The sequence below is a fragment of the Bufo gargarizans genome, chromosome 5 (genome assembly GCF_014858855.1).
Source record: "Bufo gargarizans isolate SCDJY-AF-19 chromosome 5, ASM1485885v1, whole genome shotgun sequence".
NCBI lineage: Eukaryota > Metazoa > Chordata > Amphibia > Anura > Bufonidae > Bufo > Bufo gargarizans.
Genome location: NC_058084.1, coordinates 224,291,934 through 224,314,946, shown reverse-complemented (window position 1 = coordinate 224,314,946; position 23,013 = coordinate 224,291,934). Strand labels below are relative to the sequence as shown.

Here is a 23,013-nt window from a genome sequence, read left to right as displayed (position 1 = left end):
ACACCTCCTCCTCCATGCTTCACGGTGGGAACCAGGCATGTAGAGTCCATCCGTTCACCTTTTCTGCGTTGCACAAAGACGCGGTGGTTGGTTGGAACCAAAGATCTCAAATTTGGACTCATCAGACCAAAGCACAGATTTCCACTAATCTAATGTCCATTCCTTGTGTTCTTTAGCCCAAACAAGTCTCTTCTGCTTGTTGCCTGTCCTTAGCAGTGGTTTCCTAGCAGATATTCTACCATGAAGGCCTGATTCACACAGTCTCCTCTTAACAGTTGTTCTAGAGATGTGTCTGCCGCTAGAACTCTGTGTGGCATTGACCTGGTCTCTAATCTGAGCTGCTGTTAACCTGCGATTTCTGAGGCTGGTGACTCGGAGGAACTTATCCTCCGCAGCAGAGGTGACTCTTGGTCTTCCTTTCCTGGGGCTGTCCGCATGTGAGCCAGTTTCTTTGTAGCACTTGATGGTTTTTGTGACTGCACTTGGGGACACTTTCAAAGTTTTCCCAATTTTTCGGACTGACTGACCATCATTTCTTAAAGTAATGATGGCCACTCGTTTTTCTTTACTTAGCTGCTTTTTTCTTGCCATAATACAAATTCGAAGTAAAGAAAAACGAGTGGCCATCATTACTTTAAGAAATGAAGGTCAGTCAGTCCGAAAAATTGGGAAAACTTTGAAAGTGTCCCCAAGTGCAGTCACAAAAACCATTGAGCGCTACAAAGAAACTGTCTCACATGCGGACAGCCCCAGGAAAGGAAGACCAGGAGTCACCTCTGCTGCGGAGGATAAGTTCATCCGAGTCACCAGCCTCAGAAATCGCAGGTTAACAGCAGCTCAGATTAGAGACCAGGTCAATGCCACACAGAGTTCTAGCGGCAGACACATCTCTAGAACAACTGTTAAGAGGAGACTGTGTGAATCAGGCCTTCATGGTAGAATATCTGCTAGGAAACCACTGCTAAGGACAGGCAACAAGCAGAAGAGACTTGTTTGGGCTAAAGAACACAAGGAATGGACATTAGACCAGTGGAAATCTGTGCTTTGGTCTGATGAGTCCAAATTTGAGATCTTTGGTTCCAACCAACCACCGCGTCTTTGTGTGACGCAGAAAAGGTGAACGGATGGACTCTACATGCCTGGTTCCCACCGTGAAGCATGGAGGAGGAGGTGTGATGGTGTGGGGGTGCTTTGCTGGTGACACTGTTGGGGATTTATTCAAAATTTAAGGCATACTGAACCAGCATGGCTACCACAGCATCTTGCAGCGGCATGCTATTCCATCCGGTTTGCGTTTAGTTGGGCCATCATTTATTTTTCAACAGGACAATGACCCCAAACACACCTCCAGGCTGTGTAAGGCCTATTTGACCATAAAGGAGAGTGATGGGGTGCTGCGCCAGATGACCTGCCCTCCACAGTCACCGGACCTGAACCCAATCGAGATGGTTTGGGGTGAGCTGTGCCGCAGAGTGAAGGCAAAAGGGCCAACAAGTGCTAAGCATCTCTGGGAACTCCTTCAAGACTGTTGGAAGACCATTTCAGGTGACTACCTCTTGAAGCTCATCAAGAGAATGCCAAGAGTGTGCAAAGCAGTAATCAAAGCAAAATGTTTTTTTGTTATGTATATAATTCCACATGTGTTAATTCATAGTTTTGATGCCTTCAGTGTGAATCTACAATTTTCATAGTCATGAAAATAAAGAAAACTCTTTGAATGAGAAGGTGTGTCCAAACTTTTGGTCTGTACTGTATATATCAGATACTCCTCTTATAAGCGACAGGCTTCTACTTTATATAACACCAACAAATTCACTGGGTACAGTTTTATAGAGAAATAATACCACCGCATTAGGTTATTAAAATGTATCTTTATTGCTTAGAATCCATACATCTCCCACTCTAAGAGTATGCGAGTGTCCCAATAGCTATCATTGTAGATACAGGACAAGTATGACAACATATATAATAAAGGCATAGTGCAGTATGTATCACTATATAGGTTACCAACCCTGGTGAGACATCATGGCTATACAACACCTAGGGCTACGTCAGAGCCTGCACTTTTTTCCCCACAGCTTCCTCAAGGGGTACTGTTAAGGGTGGTGTCATACGTAGTTTTTGATGGCAAGCTTTTGAGTCAAAAGTGAGAAATATATGGAAAGGGCTTTTACTTCTTTCTGCTGGGTCCACGTCAGGCTTTGGCTGAAAACTGCCACAAAAACCTGTGTGACACCAATCTTATGGAAAGGTCCTGTGTTTTATTATATAAATGCATGTCATCACCATTGCAACCTCAAAATTCCTATAAGCAGAGATAATATTATTCATATGCAAATGAGTACGTTGAAGCACCAGGAGGTGGGGCTGAATTCTTGGAGCACTGCTTTTGTAACACCCTCTGTGCTCTGCACAACCCCCCACCCCCCCTTAATTGACAGGGCTAGACATGAGCATGCTGAGGGCAGACCTGTGTCCTAGCATCTACATATCATATACACTACCTACTTAGCCTTACCACAAATTAAGAAATGCTTAGAAAGCTGATATACGCCTGGTTCAATAGGGTTGATCATGCTGACAGAGCCTCTGTAATTGGAAAATCATTTGTTATTTTCCTCATTTGAATATTATACTAAAAGACCACAAAATATTGACAGTTGATTAAAATCTATAATATATAATACATAAGAAATAATATATGATAAAGATAAAATACTAGTACTGCCCTATTTGTGTGTGTGTGTGTGTGTGTGTGCGCGCTCACCCTAAATGTGGCCACAGACTCCTATGAATCCGATGGATGCTAAAGGTCTCTCCTTTTGACCTAGTTTTGGCTATCGGGATAAAGCGTCTGGAAATATTTCATACCACTGCAGGATGTGATGAGTTATGTCTCATACATTGTGCAGGGTTACTGAAGTTTGTTCATCTTTTGTGTGTATTATTATGTCACCCGTTGTTCAGGACTGTATATTCACAGGGCATATTGTTCTCTTTACATTTGTTAATGTGTAATAGATCTTTGTGTAGGGTGAGACCCTGATTTTTATTGGATTCCATTAAGTGTCATTTCTGCTGTTCTCTCCCAGGCCAACTTCTTTGATGAGTACCAAATGGAAGGTGTGTCTGCTGAGCAGAATGACATTTATTTGGAGCTGGCAACTGAAAACTTTTCTCGAGCGTTGAAAACGGCACAGAACGCGAAGGCTGTAAAAATCAAACTGACTAATAAGCACTGTCCCTGTCTCACAGTGGCTGTGGAACTGGTGAGGATGTGTGCGAAGCCTAATAGCGTGCAATAGTTCTGCTACCTAGATATTGATGTCGGACCCCCACTGTTTCAGGCAGCTACTGGCGCTGGAAACTGTGCATTCAGTGGACCAGAAGCACAAGGTTCTGTCCACTTGGCCGTGACCATGTTGGGGTACTGCAGCTCAACTTCCATCCAAGTCAATGGGAGCCGAGGTGCAATACGCTAGCACTAGAAAACACACCGTGGACAGAGCCGACTGCAGGTGTCGGTCCCTCACTGATGTGATATTGATGACCTGTCCTGAGGATAGGCCATCAATAGCTAAGTCCTGGAAAACCCCATTTGTGATGAGCATCTTCATTTCAAGAATTTGACCTTCAATGTCCAGTTCATTTTCTTGCTTTGTATTGATCTGACCTAATGAAGTACAGAGACATCCATTACATCAGAAGAAACATGCATTTCTAGTTTCTTTGCTTGTTTTAGCCCTCACTTTCAAGTACGAGTCGTATTGTCACACATGACATTCCTGTGAGCGTTATTCCCAGAAGGATGTGGAATGACTTTAAAGAGCCAACCGTACCAGACTTTGATGTAAGTATCACATGGCGAAGAGAGTGTATAGATTTTACATCAAGCTTATCAGGCCATGTTAGCTGCTCCGTGTGAGAGCAGGATATGATAGAAGAAAAGGACCTGAACTGTGATATGTAGGTTTATATAATTTATGGCAGGGTTGATGAGTAAGAATCAGACAGAGGCCTGATTGACCCCCACACGTAGTGATCGCCAGCTTTCCCTCTATCACTGTATGTGCACAGATGGCTGTCAGTCATCCTGTCTGCAACTGGGACCCTGTCTCCTAGGAGTCCTGTCAGTATATACTCTATAGAAACATAGAACTAAAAAACTCTCTCAGGGCAGCAGAAACCACCAGGCAGGTTCACTTCAATTATTTTCCATTACTTTCCCCCTTAGAAGGGGTTTCCCACAAAATATCAAACAGCTGTTTCGGCCCACCCCATAGACTTTGAATGGAGTGCCAGCAGATTACTGTGTGGCATGTACATGTAAACTAAATTAGTACTGAACCTCTTTATTAAAACTAGTGTGCTTAATGGCTTATATTTTGTCTTAGACACTTTCTAAAATACATTACCAGGAATATATAAGCGGTTTTGACCACACTAAGCTGCAAGTCAAACATACCTTTAGTGGAGCTTCTGTTATCAGGATAAGTGTTAGTGAGTTAGGGTCTGAAGGGCACTGGAGACTGAGCTTTACTATGAAGTGCTTCCTGCATTGAGCTGTTTCACAGCCCATCTCCTCTGCTGTGAGTGACAGCTGTAGTGGTCTCCTGGTTGTATGCTATAGCTGTCGGCTCGGAGCACAGTGAAGCTTCACCTCCTGGACACCTAAAGGGGTTGTCTCATCATGGATCGCTAGGATATGCCCCCATTGTCTTACAGGTGTGGGTCCCACCCATTGGACTCGCACCTATATTGAGAACGGAGCCCCCGCAAGGTGGTGGCTGGAGGGCTCCAGTCTGGCCACCACCAAGCTGGCTCCCCATAGAAGTGAATGGAAGTGTACTGGTCATACACTGCCCCCGCTCCCATTAATTTCTATGGGGCCAACGGAAATAGACAAGCCAGTGCTCGGCTATTTTCACAGACACCATAGAAAATGAATGGAAGGCCGCTGTGCATGCGCAGTGCGCCCTCCTTCCCTTGTGGGGCTCTGTTCTCGATATAGGTGCGCTAGCGATATGCACCCATTGTCCATGATGAGACAACCTCTTTAAGCAGCAAAATCTGGCCTAATAAAACTGCACGTTCTTACTCTTCGGATGATACCATTTTCACAAAAAGTTATTTTGTCCTGCTGTCCCCAGTCCCTGCTTAATGCTGTCAGAAGTATAATATGGTCTGGTCTAAACTGCTGACCAAGTTTCCTTAAAAGGGTTATCTAACCCCCAAAATGCTCATGCCCGTCATACTGGTTATACTTGCCCTGCTCTCTGTCACCCACGTAGTTTCTGATGGCCGCAGCTGCATCTCCAGCCAATAGCAGGCTGTGACAGGGACGAGTCTCCTTATTGCGCAAGACGCTAGGGAGGCTCGTCCCCGTCTCGGCCTGCTATTGGCTTCCCCCTCCCGTCACGATGGGGAGATGCAGAGGTGGCCGTGCGGGCATCAGAAGTGACCCAGGTGCTTGAAAGTGGGGTAAATATAACCTGTATGAGGGGCCCAGGTATTTGGGGGGGGGGGGGGGGGGCATTATAGGGGTTGTATAACTTTCTTCTGGACAATTCTGGCACAATTTACTTGGATCTACTCTGTAATAAGGGGGGTATCATGTAATAAAGGAGTGGGCTGCTTTGGTGAATAAAGCCTACCTCAGTCGTGCAATAAGTGCGTTTTGTTCCAAAGAACAGGTCATTTGGGGAGTTCTGGTGACAGCAACTCATAACCACCTGTTTAAAATATGTTCACATCACTGCTATATATTTCCGTTGTTCTGCTCCATTAGAAAAATAGAGGAAGTGCTGGGTTGGGCACATAACGGAGACGAACAAAGCTGAGCAGTCTCCATTGACTACAGTGGAGTCCGTTCAATTACCATTCGGATCATGTTTTTCCCTTCACCAATGAGAGCACCATAGAGAGATGGATCCGCCCCTACAACTGGACAGGAAGCCCCAGAGAAATCAAAACGGGGTGTTCCGTCAGTGTTCTTCCCTTAGTGTTTTTACCTGTCCTCCGGACAGAGGAGCATGCAGCCTCCACGGCTGTGAAACAAGGAACACCTTATGGATTGAACTTAGGTTATACAGCGAATATTTCTGTTGTGTGGTTGCCTCATGGCTTCAGGGCCTGGTGGATGACTTCAGGGCCTGGTGGACGGCTTCATGGCTTCAGGACCTGGTGGACAGCCTCAGGGCGGCCTGATAGCTTTGGGGCCTGGTTGGTTGCCTATTGTCTTCAGAATTCCGATGCCTGTCTGGCTGAACATTTTTGCATCTGTCAGCTTTGTTGAACGCCTGGTTGGAGGTCCACCTGTGCATCTATGCTTGCTTAGCTGAATGTCTTGTATCTATACCTGCTTTATGCCTGGTTGGTTGCACACTTGTGCGTCCATACTGGTAACGTAATACACTTAAAGTTATTTACTTCAACTGCCAGTATTTAACATTAGATATATGGAGAACTAAATGTGGTCAGTTACACAGTGACCCATATACAAGTGTCTATATCCTCTAATCCTGTGGGGAAAATGGATTCCACATTGCATACAGGGGATTTGTGAGCTGAACGGGCCCCGCACAGAACTATTATCTATTGGCCCTGTGGAGTTGAATCGGCCCCATATGCTATTTGTGAACTAAGTTGGAGACCTATGAATCCTACATTTACACAGAGACATTGCGCAACTTGCTGGAACGGACCCCTTTATCAAGTCTAAAAACAGAATGGAAAGTGATATATATGAAACAATAATAATAATTGTAAAAATGATAGGAGGAAATTCCATGGGTTAGAAAGATGCTTCTAAAAAACTTATCTCAATAGAAAAGATGCCTAGAGGAGGATGAAATAGTGCATTCCAAATATGGGGAAAACAGAAATAATAAAAAAAAATATATAATAATATAAAATCAATAAATGCGTATAATACATAGCCAGAGTGATATAGGGGGATGTAGTTACAATATCACTAATACATATAGTGGTATATACAAATGTTAATATGAGCCGGGGGGCTTGCTGGAGAATATGCCAGTAATATATATGTGTGGCTGCAAGATGCACCCTGTTATAGTGGACGGTACCAGAACATCTATCAGCAGACATTTCCAGACCATAATTACCACAGACGCCAGCCCTTTGGGTTTGGGGAGCCCACTCCCAGAACAGATACTGTCAAGGGAGGTGGGATCTGATTACGAGGAAAGCATCCTCCAATTTCAAGGAGTTAAAAGCAGTAGAGATGGCACTGACGGTGGCTCTTCCGTAAATAAAATAAAAAAACAGGAAGATTGTGTTCTATTCGGACAATTCAACAGTGGTGGCCTACATAAACCGTCAAGGAGGAACGAGTCTCTCTTCCCTCCTACATCTATGCCAGGAAATCCTTTGCATAGCAGAAAAAGGAATGCTTTTCCTTTCAGCGGTACATCTGAAGGAGAAGGAATGTTATAGTGGACTTCCTCAGTCGAGTTTACATAAAACAGGGAGAATGGTGTCTGAACAAAGAGAAATATTTTTGCAGATAGTCCAGAGGCACGGTCTTCCTACAGTGGACCTTTTTGCCTCAAGAGCCAACAGGAAGCCAATCATTTGGACAGCCCATTAGCAGTGGACGGGTTAGCACATAACGAGCCAAGAATTGGGGTTCGCCTTATCCCACAAGTTTTGAAGAAAATAGAGAGAGAGGAAGCCTTTGTTATTCTAATAGCTCCAAAGTGGCCCAAGAGGTCCTGGTATTCGAAACTTCTGAGGTTAGCAGTACAGCCTCCATGGTCCCTGCCATTATGAGAGGATCTTCTTTACCAAGGTCCGCTAGTTCATCCCAGCCCAGAAGTCCTTCATCTTTCAACATGGATTTTGAAAGGGAAGTCTGGTTGGGAAGGGGATTGTCGGACAATGTGGTTTCTACCTTGCTAAAAAAGTAGGAAGGCGGTTACCTCTAAAAAAATATATTAAAATTTTAATATTTTTTTCTACCTTCCTAGATCAGCGCCCAGATCCCTTTTAAATCTCCAGAAATACCAAGGATACTAGATTTTTTTTTTTTTACAAGCAGGGCTAGATAGGAATCTTAAGGCTTCCACACTAAAGGTTCAGGTAGCTGCTCTAAGTTATTTCTTTGATTATAGGTTAGGCTACTTTCACACTAGCGTTCGGGGCTCTGCTTGTGAGTTCCGTTTGAAGGCTCGCATCCGTACGGCCCTAATGCATCCTGAGTGGATGCGGATCCGCTCAGAATGCATCAGTCTGGCAGCGTTTGTCCTCCGCTCAGCAGGCGGACACGCAAGCAGCGTTCGGGTGTCCGCCTGGCCGTGTGGAGGCAAACGGATCCGTCCAGACTTAAGTCAATGGGGACGGATCTGTTTGAAATTGACACAATATGGCTCAATTTCAAATGGATCCGTCCCCCATTGACTTTCAATGTAAAGTCTGGATGGATCCGTCTGAGCAACTTTCACACTTAGAATTTTTTCTAAACTATAATGCAGACGGATCGGTTCTGAACGATCCCATCGGCTGCATTATAGGAGCGGATCCGTCTGTGCAGACACCAGACGGATCCGCTCTGAACGCAAGTGTGAAAGTAGCCTTAGATGATCATCCATGGATTAAAACATTCTTGTCAGCAGCCTCCAGGTTACATTCTTCCTTAAGACCATTGCCTCCTCCCTGGGATTTAAATATATGGTTCTTTCGGCCCCATCTCAGAAGCCATTTGAACCATTAAGCGAAATCTCTATCAAGTTGCTCTCTTTTAAAATGGCTTTCCTTCTAGCAATAACCTCGGCTAAATGGGTGTCTGAGATAAAAGCTTTTTCTGCCTTCCCTCCCTATACCACGATTTTGGAGTATAGTGGTCATTAGACCAATTCCATCTTTCCAGCCCAAGGTGGTCTCAGATTTTCATAGAAGTTAGGATGTGATACTACCCTCTTTTTGCCTAAATCCAGCCAATACATTAGAAGAAAAATTTAATTGCCTAGATGTCAGGAGGTGTCTAGTGTTTTACCTAGATTCCACATCACCTTGGAGGATAGATGAAAATCTCCTTATCCAGTTTCAGGGAAAGTGTAGGGGCCGCAAGGTTTCCACTAGTGTTATTGCTAGATGGGTAAGGAATGCTATTACTCTTGCCTATTCTTCCCTTAGCCTGCCTCCTCCAACGTGGTTTGGGGCTCATTCTACCAGGTCCATTGCAACCTCTTGGGCAGATGCTTCTTTGGCCCAGATTTGTAGAGCTGCTGCTTGGAGCTCTACCTATACATTTTTTTGACATTACAGACTGCATCTTGACTCAGATGCGGCCTTTGGGAGGAAGTGCTACAAGCTGTAGTGTTTCCCATTCCCTCCCCCCCATGTGCGGGTGCCGTCATGGGTGAGGGGGAAAACAATAATTGCTCTTACCGGTAATAGTTTTACGGCACCCCAAAAAATTCCCTCCCTAATATATTTTAATTTTTTTAATAAATATATATATATATATATATATATATATATATAAATATATATATATATATATATATATATATATATAAAATTTATAGTTGATAGAGCTCCTTTTCCATGGGAAATTAGAGTTACCGGGTTTACCATTATGTGTGTTGTTTTCTGATTTTTCAACTCCTCTTTCTTGGCGGTTGGCATGCCTCCGGAGGTCTGTTTATTATAATCACTGAGGTGTGGTGGGGGTGTGAACCATTTCATCTCTTCAGGTTTCCTGTCCTGGATGGGAGGTCCTAGTCGCATGGGTGCTGTCATGGGTTTCAAGAAAAACAATTACCGTACTGGTGAGAGCAATTGTTATTTTCCAGAACACATGACAGCACCCCTCTAATTCCCTCCTCGGTGGTTATGGTTGATTAGAATTGTTTCTGTCTTTCAAGTAAAAAGCAAAGGGAAGAATGAGGTTATAGGAATTCTATTTCTCGTGCATGGCATTGGGGGACACAGCACCATGGGTATATGTCCAACTACCACTAGGAGGCACTAGACACAAAAAGTGTTGGCTCCTCCCAGGTGGGCTATACCCTCTCCACAGGCACGAGGCTATTCAGTTTTAGTCTAGTGTCCGTAGGAGGCAGACCTGTCCTGCTTTTTTGCAGGTTCTGCTGTTTTTTATTTTTATTCTTTTCTTTTTTCTCTCTTCCGCAGGTCTCGGTGTTCTCCACCGTTATACCTGCTGCAGGCTGGGGCTCCATCGTGTTCCACTTTAGTTGCCCCCCTGCGGGCGCGTACTTCGGTACCATCGCCGGTCACCCAGTCCCCACGGACTGCATCCGCAGTGGCTTGCCGGCATTCCCACGGTTTCCGTGTTGAGTCTGCCGAAGGGGTGACCCTGCTGCGCCCGAAGACATCGGATGGTGAGTATATCTGATGGTGAGTATACTCCCCTGTGTCCCTGCCCCAGGGTTAGGTTCCCTCCTGTGGCCAGGGGGATGGGATCCACCTTAGCTGGGGGTCCTGGGGAGCCTCCATCTTCCCCCTAGCCAACCCCCCCTTTTTTCTGGGGGGGGTTATATTCTTGTTTTCCCTCCCTTCTCTTCCCCCTTGGTTGGTCTTTTCTCTCCTCCCTGGCCACACAGTCTTCTCCCTGGCTTCTCCGCTACTTTAGTCCCCGGCTTCTGCCGGGACTAGGCCTCATCTTCTGTGGCCCGTTCCCGGCTCCCAGGTGCTCCGTTTGCCCTGATCCACCTGTCCCTAGGTGTCGCTTCTCCCCCCCTACCCTCCTCACCTATTTTTATGATTCGGTGGGCCCTCTGCCGGCCGCGGTTCGCCCCGCCCCCCTCGCTCCATTCCCGGCCGCCTTAATAAATCGAGGCCCCGGCTTTTGGGCCTGCTAGGCCGCAATCTTCCCGGCCCCTCCTCCTTGCTTCCCGGGCTTTTCTGAGCCCCGCCCGGCCCTTGGGAGGGGCTATCTCTTCACCCTTTCCTGGGCTAACGTGTTTTTTCTGCTGAAGGGGGTGGTTAACCCCTTCCCTCCCCTCAATTGCTTTATGTCCCCTGCAGCCCTACTGACCACCTCTTTTGGGGGGACAAGCTGCTGCAGCGCCTCTTTGGGGGAACAGGGCGTCCGGGTCAGGATAGACAGCCTCTGCTGGCTGCTTTTTGAGCATCTCCTCTCCCAGCCTCTCCTCGGTCGCCACGTGTTTTCACGTGCGTCCGCTGTCTGCACCTCTCTGGGTCTAACAATGGCTGCCGTGCGGTCAGCCTGTCCCTGCTGGGTGCAGTACCTCTTCCCAGATCCTTTCCCCGAACAATCCCTTTGTGTCGGTCCCCCATGAATGGGCTCCCTCCGTGTCAATGCCATGGGAACCTTGACCGCCTCTCCCTGGCGGTGTCACTGGCCGCTACCAATCCAAATTGCGGCCACCTCTGCCCTCCCAGGGTCCTCCCTGCAGATGGGGCACGCTCAGTTAGGGGTACCTGCACCCGGGTTCGGCTAGGGGTAGCTCACGGTACTCCCTCGGGTGGTCTCAACGGGGTACCACCCCTCCTCGGCATCCTCGGATCCCCCCCAGGACAGGCCTGAGGCTGGTGACGAATCCTTCCTGTCACCCCATCCGTTGCCTCTGGGGACACCTCTGCGCCGATTCCCTCGGAACAGAGCATCAGGCGGTCTTCCTCCATACAGAAGCCCTCTGGGAGGTCAAGACGAATGTGGACGGAGGAACCTTTCCTACCCAGGGTTGGTATCCCCTCTAGTGGATTTTCGGATGGTGCTCCCTGACCACACAGGTATTCAACCGCACAGGTAAGGCAGCCGTCCCCGTGTTTAGCATACTGAGTCACCTACGCGGTGTCTCTGATACGTACGCCTTCTCCTTAACAGGGGGATGCCTGCACCACTGCCATAGGCTGTCCCTGACAAGCCTTCCTGGTTCCCCTATACCAGGGGCTATCCTCTACATATTTGAGAGTGTTTCCACAGGGTCCCCATCCTGGTGGTGGTGTTCGCCACTCTACCTCATTACAGGGGGTTCCTGTTCTGGGCAAGCGGTTAGCTCGGCTATCGCCTCCTGTAGGTTGGGGAGTTAAGAGCAATTGTACAGCTGCCTTGCCCCTTTTCATAGGTAGTGTACCTACACCTACTCCAGATGCTGGAGCCATTACTCCTGGCTGGCTCTGGGGTGTTCCATACAGCACTATTTCTCCCTTCCGGGCGAGATGTACAGGCCGCTTCGATTGCCGTTGCAATTGCACCTGTCTGTTCCCAGCCACTTTGCTCCCGTCATAGGTAGAGTATCTACGCCATCTCCTGATGCTGTAGCCAATTCCCCTGGCTGGCGCTATGGTGTTCCGTGCGGCACTATTTCTCCCTTTCTGGCGAGATTTACAGGCCGCCTTTAATTGCCGTTGAAATTGCACCTGTCTATTCCCAGCCATTTTGCTCCCTTCATAGGTAGAGTACCTACGCCATCTCCGGTGCTGTGGTCGATACCCCTGGCGGGCTCTATTGTCTTCCAGGCGGCAACATTTCTCCCTACGGGCGAGATATAGAGGCCACTTTCTATTGCCATAGAGTTGCCCCTGTCCGGTTCAGTTACACCTGTCTGTTCCCTGCCACCTTGATCCCTTAACAGGTAGAGTACCTGCACCATCTCCGGATGTGGTAGCCGTTCCTCCTGTCCGGCTTTATGGTGTACCATGTGGCATTTTCTCTCCCTTACAGGACGAGATTTTGAGGCCTCCTCCAGTTGCCGTGGCCATTGCACCTACCTCATCATAGTGTGCACCACACAGCCATCTTACTTCCTTCATAGGTAGAGTTCCTGAACCGTCTTTGATGCTGCAGCCGTTACACCTGTCTGGCTTCTATGGTGTACTATGCGGCCCTGTTTCTGTTGCCATTGCACCTACCTGATTGTAGTGTGCACCTGTCTTGTTCTTTGTGGTACCGTGCGGCCCTATGGGTTCCATTGTTAACGCGGTTGCTGTTGCACCTCTCTGGGTCTGGGGTGCACCATGCGGCCACATTGCTTCGATCTTAAATGAAGTTCCTCTTCACAGCCATATTTCTACTTTACAGGTTGTGTACCTGTACCCTCCGAATGCTGTCGCATCCCCAGATGCTGTGGCTATGTTTCCACTCTCCTTGGTCGGCAACATGCAGCCACTTTACCTTTATTTTAGGCGTGTGTTTGTAGTACCCCAAGTGCTGGGCCCTGTGGTGCGATCTGTGGCCCAGACAGTTTCTTTCTTACTAGGTGTTTTCTGCCCACGGGTTCTAATCTGTGCTGCAGATGTTGGTTCCATCCGTTTGGTTCTTCCATACGTCTGCCACTCCGTTACTGTCGTCCTCATTGGTCTCCTTGTGCCGCTCAAGGCACTGTCAGCACCAGGTCACCCTTGTTCAGCATGTGCATGGTTACCATATCTGGCAGGGGTGGTTCAGCCCATCCCCCACCTTATCGGTCTAGTGCTGCTTCTGGTAGCTCCAGTATATGACTGATCTGTCTGGTCCGGCGGGTGGTCCTCATTCAACCTCCTACTCCATGGCCAGGTGGTTGTTGGCCTTTGTGCTAGAGTTGCTCTTGCTTTCTCTTTAAGGTCCTACGGTATGCTGTGCTCCGCGTTACCCCATGTTATAGGGGAGTACTCACATTGTTTCCTATTGCTGAGTGGGCCATTCCTGGTGTAGTACAAGGATCTCCACTGGATCTTCTACCTTGTTTGGACATGTTGCTGGTGAGCATCGGCCGCGGCAGTGGTTTTCGGTCATCGCTGGATGTCCGCCTCACGGTATCCTTCTGGGTCCACGGCTTTTATCATTGCTGGACGTCCTCCCTGACGGGTCAAGGACAGGACCTCTGAGCGCCACACACACCTGTCTGAATTTTCAGCTGATTGCTCTGGTATCGGACAGGGCCCCGTAGTTCCTTCTGGGTCCAGGTGTTTTCGGTATTCCCTTGTATTTTCTGCTTAGTTGTGCTACATGGCGAAGGGGCAGTCCTCTTGGACCTTGCTGTCGTCTGCACCTGTCTGGTACTTTCTCCCCCCTGGAAGTTTTCTGTATGCCGGTCGCAGCTGGTTTCTACATTTCTATGTAGGCTACCCCGGTTTTTTCATGGCGACTTCTGCATTCCTTATGCATATCGATGTCTGTCGTTTTGTGGTACCTCCGAGCTGCTGTACTTGCCCTCTCTGGGACAATGTTTACGGTTTGCTGGTCAATGTTTTTGGTGCGGCTAGTTGTCCATGGCCAATGTCCCTTCCCCTATGGCGGTTTCTTTTCGCCTTTCCTGGATATGCTGGCTTGCGTTGTCTTCCGGTGGTTCAGCTCCTGGTTCCTTGTGACCCCATCTGGGTACTCCTTTCTGGAGTCCCTGTCCCTGTTCATTTGAGGTCCTCTTGGGATTTGTCTTTTTTTCCATCCTCCCACGTAAAGTACCTGGTATTGAGTGGTTTGGTGCTACGGTTTGCAATTCCACCGTATGGTCTCCTTCGGGAGGGACCTCCTCCTGTTGTAGACCCCTTCCTCCTTAGGCTGTTTGGAGTGCTCTTCTTCTACTCCCATGTCTGTCAGTCCAGTGTGTTCCTGCCAAGGTTGCCTGGGCCTGTCTCTGGTTCCTTTTTTCCATGATACTTCACATGCCCAGAGTTTCCTCTGGTCTTGCGCTTTACAGTGCTATCTTGTTTTCGGAGGCTTGTGCCTCGTTTCCTGTTTTTGGGGACGCAGGAGCGATCGTTCTTTGTTCCTGGCTTTTACCTACAACCCCCTCCTTCTCCAAGGGTTGGCAGTTTCCTCTAGCAGCCTTGGGTTTTCGCCTTTACATGGGGCGCTTGGCTTCTTCACCTGGCCTTGCGGTGAGGGGAGTCCCTCTCCCTTCACATGTGAGCCTTGCTATGGCTTCCCTCACTCGTTTGGTTTCCAGTGCTTCCCTGTTTCTTTTCTCCCCTGGCCTTTCAGGGGATGGCCACAGGTTTATGGGTCTGAGACAATGTAGGGCGTTGGGTCGATCCAACACGCAGTGCTGTCCTAATTTTTTTCTCCAGCCCTTGGCTGCGCTTGGTGTTCCCTTTTGCCACCTTCTTGCATTTGGGATTTTCTTCCAGACATTTGTCCTGGGGTGCTGGCAGCCTTCCCTGCTTCTTCTGAGGTTTCTTCCTTGTTATGAGACCTCTTGCCCATTCCGTGTTTTTTCCTGTTGGGTCACATGGTCACATTCTCCTGCACCTGTATGCCCAGCCGGTGGCACGTCTCTTCTTTTCCCACCCTCAGGGACTGCTTTGGGACGTCCCATGGTGCTGTGTCCCCCAATGCCATGCACGAGAAAATTGGATTTTTTGTACTCACCGTAAAATCCTTTTCTCGTAGTAGGCATTGGGGGACACAGATCCCACCCTATGTTTTTACTTCCGCTTCTCCGGGCTGGTCTCTTGATCTTTCCCGGTACGGGAGTTGTTGGTTCCTTGCTTTTCTTCTCTCTCCTACTGCTTTTGGTACAAACTGAATAGCCTCGTGCCTGTGGAGAGGGTATAGCCCACCTGGGAGGAGCCAACACTTTTTGTGTCTAGTGCCTCCTAGTGGTAGTTGGACATATACCCATGGTGCTGTGTCCCCCAATGCCTACTACGAGAAAAGGATTTTACGGTGAGTACAAAAAATCCAATTTTTGTACGGCTTCTACTGATCTACTCTGGAATGAACACTGAGGGAGGAAGCGGGTGTTCCTTTTTGATTGCATGCAGGCCTTTTTTTTTTTTTTTTGTCTGGTCTTTTTGACAGAATCTGTAATTGTGGCCCTGATTTTTAGATCTTCCAGGTGAACAAGCCCTTAGTTGTGTTTAGATTTTCTTAAGGTCTCTTTTACACCAACTATCAGGGCAGTTATCGGGTAGGAGCCTTCATAGCAATGTTAATTCCCAATAATTGCCCTGTGTAAAGATGCTGACATTCACCCCAAAAAATGAGCAGACTCTCATTCATTGGGTGAAAGCATCATTAATGCAGACACCAAAATCATTATTTTTGGATGGCAGATCGTTCTGTGGAAACAGCAATCTGCTGCCCAGAAACAATGACTCTGTGTACAGAGTCACTTCGTTTCTGATAATAGCCTGCTGAATTGACACTTGTAAAGAGGTCTTTGTTGATTTTGATTTCTTGCAGGTAAGCATATATTTACCAGCAATAAAAACTATGAAGAGCGTTGTGGAAAGAATGAAAAATTTAAGCAATTTTATAGTAAGTGTTTTTAAATTATAATTTTTTCTTTCTTTGTCCATACACATAGTAAACTGGTTCCGATAAAAGTTGGCATTTAGATCTGGTTGTAGTCAAACATTTAATCCCATAAAAATAGAGTTGTGTTTACGTTTCTTAGGCCCCTTTCACACAGGCGGGTATTCCGCGCGGGTGCAATGTGTGAGGTGAACGCATTGCACCTGCACTGAATCCTGACCCGTTTATTTCAATGGGGCTGTGTACATGAGTGATGTTTTTCACTCATCACATGTGCATTGCCTGAAAATCCCAGCATGTTCTATATTCTGCGTTATTAAAGCAACGCAGGCCCCATAAAAATTAATGGGGCTGTGTGAAAATTGCAAAGCATACGCAATTTTTCACGCATGGTTGCTAAGGAGACGAGGGATGTATGACCCGGGACCCCATTTACTTTATTATTTTCCATTATAACTACACAATGCTAAGTATAATGTCGATTGAGGGTTAAAAAATAATAAAAACATAACTCTCCTCATCTACTTGATTGCGCAGCTGGGATCCTCTTCTTTGTTCTTCTTGAGGGACCTACAAAAGGTGAGTGCGATAACGTCAGCGATGGTCTTTTTGCAGGTCCTTCAAGAAGAACAAAGAGGATCCCTCAATTGACATTATACTTAGCATTCTGTATTAAAGAATGCTATTATTTTCTATTATAACCATGTTATAATGGAAAATAATAAAATCTACAGAGCACCAAAGCCGAACTTCAGTGAAGTCTGGGTTCGGGTTTGGGTACCACATTCAGTTTTTTCTCACTCGCGTGCAAAACGCATTGCACTCGCGCGTAAAAAACTGAACAACGGAACGCAATCGCAGTCAAAGCTGACCGAAATTGTGTGCCTACTCGCACGATTTTCCCTGAACGCACCTGCATCGCATCCGGCCCTCACCCGCGTCGCCCATGTGAAGGGGGCCTTATACATCAGGGGTACTGAAAAACTTCAGACTACCCCCTCACTGAGAAATATTATGGCTCAGTATGAGTTGCAAGTGCCTGATCTCCTTTTTTTTTTCTCACTAGGTTTAGTTGCTTGTAATTTCTGCATATTCTATTGCTCGTGTGAAGACTTCTGATTATTTGGCACTAATACATAGCTGCCAATCTGAGCAGGCAGAGCTGCAGTATAGTTGGGACAATCACCATGAGCCACTGATGAGACAGGAGGCTACCTCAGACTTCTTGCATCTAAGGCTAGGTTCATATCTGTGGCAGAGGTTTGTTAGGGGCCTCTGTCGCACATTCCAACAAATAAGCAGGAAAATATGCCTACGCATAGGCAGTGGTGCTCCTGTGAGCGCCATGGCCTTCTCCGTGCTCACCAAGCACAGTAGTGCAGTACATTGTATAGCGGCTGTGCTTGGTATCGCAGCTCAGCCCCATTTACAACTGCTATACAATATACGGTGCTGTACTTGGTAAGCTGTGAGAATGCTGCAGCACTTACAGGAGTGCCAGTGCCTTCTCAAATATCTGATGGACGGGGTCCCAGCTGTTGGACCCCCACTGATCACATACTGATGACCTATCCAGACAATAAGTAATCAGTATCAAAATCCTTTTTATGTCGTGAACCACTTTGGCAGTCACATTCCTTGTAAATGCATGAATCGTTTTTCCAGTGACATCAATGCCAAGATGTATTGTCGTGTGACAAACCAGATCACAGCCTGAGTGAATGATACATTGTGTGTTATGCAAATATTTTGTAAAATTAATGACAAAAATCTAAAATGTAAAGCATAGGTATTTGATTTGTTATACTTGCAATCAAATATTTCTGTCTGGTATGACTATTTCATAAAGCTGCAGCACAGCTACAGTAAGAAGAATTATAAACTGCATTCATTTATTTTTAAGGTCATTGAAGCCAATAGAAATGGAGAAATTAATTTGAAAATAGAGACTGATCTAGTTTCTGTTTCAACACATTTCAAAGATCTGGGGAATCCTCCTTGGGGTAGGTGGTTCTGTATTTTTATATGTAATGATCCTTGTAGTCTATATTTGTCTTTGCAGTTTTAGGAGTATTGCCATCTCTTAGAGAAGCCGGTAACAATCATAAAAGATGTTAAGGAATTAAAGAATTGTGGTTGCTTTGGTGAGATAAGCGCCATCACTCTAATAGTGCAGTGTTGCTCAACCATTTCATGCCAAACCAAGTACCCCCAATGACGCAAACATGACAAATGTAACAAAATAAGGCAATTCTCACTCCGCTATTATAGGCTCTGTTCCAAACCTTTGTCAGCAGTTCTTTCAGAAAGAATAGTGCAGTATGCAGCACTAATCATGTCAAAATGACAGGCACCAAGTTACGACCCATAATAGATGACTATTGCATTTCGCACTACCATACATACAAAAGAGTATAGCACTACATGCCTATTACATTGTCACATCTCCTCTGATATAGAAGTTTGTTTTCCTTATCTTCTCCATTTATACAAGACAGCCATGATGATTTCTTTCATCCATATTTTGTCTCTCCAGAGTTTCTGACGGACATCTTGGGTTCCTACTTTTCCATCATTCTCAACACCTCATTGGGCCACCCCTTATACTGTGCCTGCTGTGCTACAATTTTGCAGAAACAAATTGTCTCCAGGAGAATACTAGTACCACACATATAGTGCCCCCCCCCCCCCCCCATCAATAATTATTGCCACACAGTGCCCCCAAATAATTCCACCCAGCAAGTAGTGCCACGGACAGTAACAGTGCTGCAAGCACAGTGTCCCCCAAAAATAATTATTCTTAGCTGATACTGTGCCAAGGTGCCCCTCCACAGCAATAGTCCCTTCAATAGTAATAATTCTCTTCTAAAATGTCCTAACTAGTAATAGTGCCCCAATAGTAATTCCCCCAGTAGTCATAATGTCCCCCATAGTGCTTGCAGAAGTAATAATGCCCATCTATAGTGCACCAAGTAGTACTAATGTCCCCCTACCTATAGTGCCCGATAATATGCCCCAGAAGTAATCATTTCTACCTATAGTGCCCCAGTACTATTTATGCCCCCTAGTACATTGCCCCCAGAAATAATACAGCCAACCATAATGTGCCTCAGAAGTAAACATGCCTGCTTATAGATCTCGTAGTAGTACTAATGCCCTATAGTAGCCCAGTAGTACACTGCTCTAAGGTTCAAAAGGAAATTAACAAACTCAGATACTCTCCTCACTCCTGTTCCATGCCGCTGTGACCAGTGTAGGATAAAGCCTTCTTTCAGCATGGGTCCTAAGCCACTTGCAGCTTGGTTTAGGCGGTCACAATGATGATATCATTTGACAAACTTCAGTCCTAGTGACCTTTGGCCTATGAGAGGAAACTGCAGGGATGCATCGGCTCCCATGCCTGCTACTGCAATCCAGCAGTGGTGGCTGTGCTTGCATGCTATAGGAAAAAGTGCTGGCCTCTCTGGTAGCCGGGAGCACCCATAGGCATGCATGCTCAGAAGCTCCCATCCCAGCCACAATGTATCTGCACTGCAGTGGTGGCAATAACGCCTAGAAATGAGCAATGTATAATATGATGGAAAAATGAATCAAGCCAGCATAGGAGGCAATATAGACAATAACAATACATTAGTGAGTACACTGTAGTAACTTTGTCTACATGATATTTGCCACCAAAATGTTAGCAACATAAACTTTACTGTATATAGGTATTATGCTTTGTAGTCTGGTTTTGTGTTGTAATTTCAGTTAACCCTTTCGCGACCAGCGCTGTACATGGAACGATAGGCAAACATTGCGCCCGCTTGCACGTGCAGCGGGCGTCATGGCCGGCAGGTCTCCAATGTTTCAAGTTAAAGCCTTTAGATGCCATGATCAAGTGAGATTACGGCATCAAAAGGGTCAAAAATCCATAAGCTCGCGCTTACGGGCTTGTTACCGGCCACCTCTGTGGCCAATGAGGATGTCGGTAATTCATTTTAATGCTCTAAGCCTCGCTGAGAGCATTGAAAATTCAATTCTAATTTTGGCCACCAGGTGGCAGGACAACATAAGAAATGAGCAACAGTCAGTAATAAATGCATTTTAAAAATCCTTGATTGTTCAAAAGTAAAAATGCATTTTGTACACTTTTTTTATACCAGCTTCAAAATTCTTACAAAAAAGTAAAAAATAAAACTTAAATATATAAAAAAATATATAGTTTAAATCACCCCCCTTTCCGTATAATACATAAATAACAAAAATATAAGCATCATGGGTATCGCCACAACCGAAATTTTACTGTTAAAAATATTTTTCAAATACGGCGAATGGCGTAACGGAAAAAAGGGTCAAAATGGCCAATTTGGCATTTTTTTCCATTGCTTCTCTTACCCAATTTCTTTTTTTAGAATCAATATTTTTATTGAGATATTTCATCAAATGACAATTAATACCGTTGTTACGCACTCGCAGGTGAGTACAATCAAATGAGAGTCATAGGTGAACATAGAATCTCCCAGACAAAGGGAGTTAAAACATAGATCAATACAAATGATATAGCATATCAACAAATAATACAGAATATCAACTATTCCTCAGGGTGTACCAATAGGGGTAAAGGAAAGGGGTAGCATATGAATGAGAGAGTTTCATCCCTGTTAAGCAGGGAAGGTTAGGAGGGGGACATATATCTTGAGGACCTCCACACTCGCCACGTTTTCTCATATTTCATTGTATTACAAGTTATGTTTGAAGTTGCAGAGGCCATGATTTGTTGAAAGAGGCAGGTCTTAACCCTTTGGGTTACTTCGAGTAATGTAGGTGGGTATAGAGATTTCCATTTTGAAGTAATATCTAATTTAGCTGAAAGGAGGATATGACAGACTAATCCCCTATAGGCTATGGGTACATCTGTGATACCAATCATCAGCAGAGCTAACCAGGGGGACGGGGTTCTCAGAGTTGACTTTGAATCTGAAATCTGAGAAATCAGGGAAAAGACCTCATCCCAAAAGGGTTTAACTATCGGGCAGTTCCATAGTATATTAAACAATGTGCCTTAATGGCCACAGTTCCTCCAGCATAGGGGAGAGACAGATGGGTATATTATATGTAGCCTCTCAGGGGTGAAGTACCACCTTAGGGAGGTTTTGACAAATGATTTGTACTGTGTTACACAGGTGATGGTCTTCGAGACATATTTAAAAGCTGATTGCCATTGTAAAGGTGTATATTTGGACTCTAAGTCTCGTTCCCAAGATAGAAGAGGTGCAAACATAATAAAAGTGTATTTGCGACTAAGCTGAGAGTATAAAGGACGAAGGGTTTTAGACGTCTGCCTAGGTAATGACCAAAGCTCTAATATCTGCTTGTTGGCTGCTGGTAGAGTGGGATTTTCAGCTAGGAAATGCCTAATTATAAAGATTTTTGTAGAATTCAACTTTGGGAACCTTTAAAGGTGCGGTGTAAGCTCTCAAAGGAGGAAAGGCTGTCATCTTGAAACAACTGGAGAATCTCTGTTATACCATATTTGTTCCAAATTCCCACCCCCCAAATCGGGGATAAGGTAGTCTAGAACCATTAACGGGAGAGGGCCTGAAGTGGGGCGGGTCTCTTTGGACGTGAGGGTATGATATCTGACCCAACAATCTAAGGCGTTGGAGGCAAGGAAGGACAAGTCGGGTCTTATATATGATTTAGATAGCGAGGCTATCAGTAAAGCTCTCAGATTGCCCCCTGGGACCTCCGTGGAATCAATATGAGTCCACTGTTTGGAGAAGTCCATCTTCCACCAGCTCTCCAATTGGGCTATTTGCGTCGCTAGATAGTAGTCATGGATATTTGGCAAACTGATGCCGCCTAATTGTTTCCTGGCGTGCAAGATTTTTGACGCTATTCTGGGTTTCCTGCCATGCCACAGGAAAGTATTTAATAACTTGTTGCATTGAGAGAAATATGATAGGAAGTTTTATAGGGAGAACTCTAAATAGCTAGAGGAGTTTCGGCAAGGCAAACATTTGGAAAGTGGCCAACCTGCCCAGCCAGGATATTTCAAACTTGTCATATTGCTCTAGGTCTTTTTTTAGACCAGATAAAAGAGAAGGGTAGTTGGCCAGATGCAGTCAATGGATTGAGGAGGTAAGGTTTATGCCTAGATATTGGATTTGATCAGGTTGCCAATCTAAGTTTAATTTTTCTTTTAGGAATTCCACTGTTTGGGGGTCTAGATTAAGGGGTAGGGCCTGGGATTTGGATGAGTTCAATTTGTAATAGGAAAGTCGGCCAAAGTGGGAAATAGTGTCTAGGGCTGAGGATAAGGAGGAGACAGGGTCGGTAAGCGTGAGTATCAGTCATCTGCATATAGACTCAGTGTATGAGTTCGATCCGCGATCTGGACACCTGACACTTTCCTTTCCAACCGCAAGGCTTGAGCAAGGGGTTCAATAGATAATATAAACATGAGAGGGGAAAAGGGGCAGCCCTGTCTGGTCCCATTGGAAATGGTGAAGGGTCTGGAAAGGGACCCATTTACCCACACTCTCTAGCAGAAGGGTCCTTATATAGGGCCTGAATAGAAGCAAGGATGGGGCCCGCCATGCCCATTTTGGAGAGAACCGCAAAGGAGAAAGACCAGCAGATGCGGTCAAACGCTTTTTCCGCGTCCAATGTCACGAATAATGTTGGGGTTTTCTTTTTGTGGAGGTGAGAGAGTATGTGTAGGACTCTTTTCCTGGATTTGGCGGCCTTCAACAAATCCGACTTGGTCGGAGTGCACCATTAAAGGGATGAGGGGGACTAATCTGGTTGATAAGATTCTGGCGAATATCTTTATATCTGTA

General features: G+C 45.9%; 1 protein-coding gene across 2 annotated transcripts in view; it reads left to right on the top strand.

Moving 5' to 3' along the window:
- The window catches only part of HUS1 (HUS1 checkpoint clamp component), a 48,037-nt gene that overhangs the window by 3,616 nt on the left and 21,408 nt on the right, over window positions 1-23,013 (top strand). Inside the window, exons 3-6 of one of the 2 annotated variants that reach the window (XM_044293277.1) lie at window positions 3,093-3,269; window positions 3,743-3,850; window positions 16,118-16,192; window positions 18,093-18,192. In XM_044293277.1, coding sequence (XP_044149212.1) covers window positions 3,093-3,269; window positions 3,743-3,850; window positions 16,118-16,192; window positions 18,093-18,192 — 460 coding nt within the window. The remainder of the gene's footprint in view (window positions 1-3,092; window positions 3,270-3,742; window positions 3,851-16,117; window positions 16,193-18,092; window positions 18,193-23,013) is intronic. The other variant, XM_044293278.1, reaches the window with a different exon arrangement.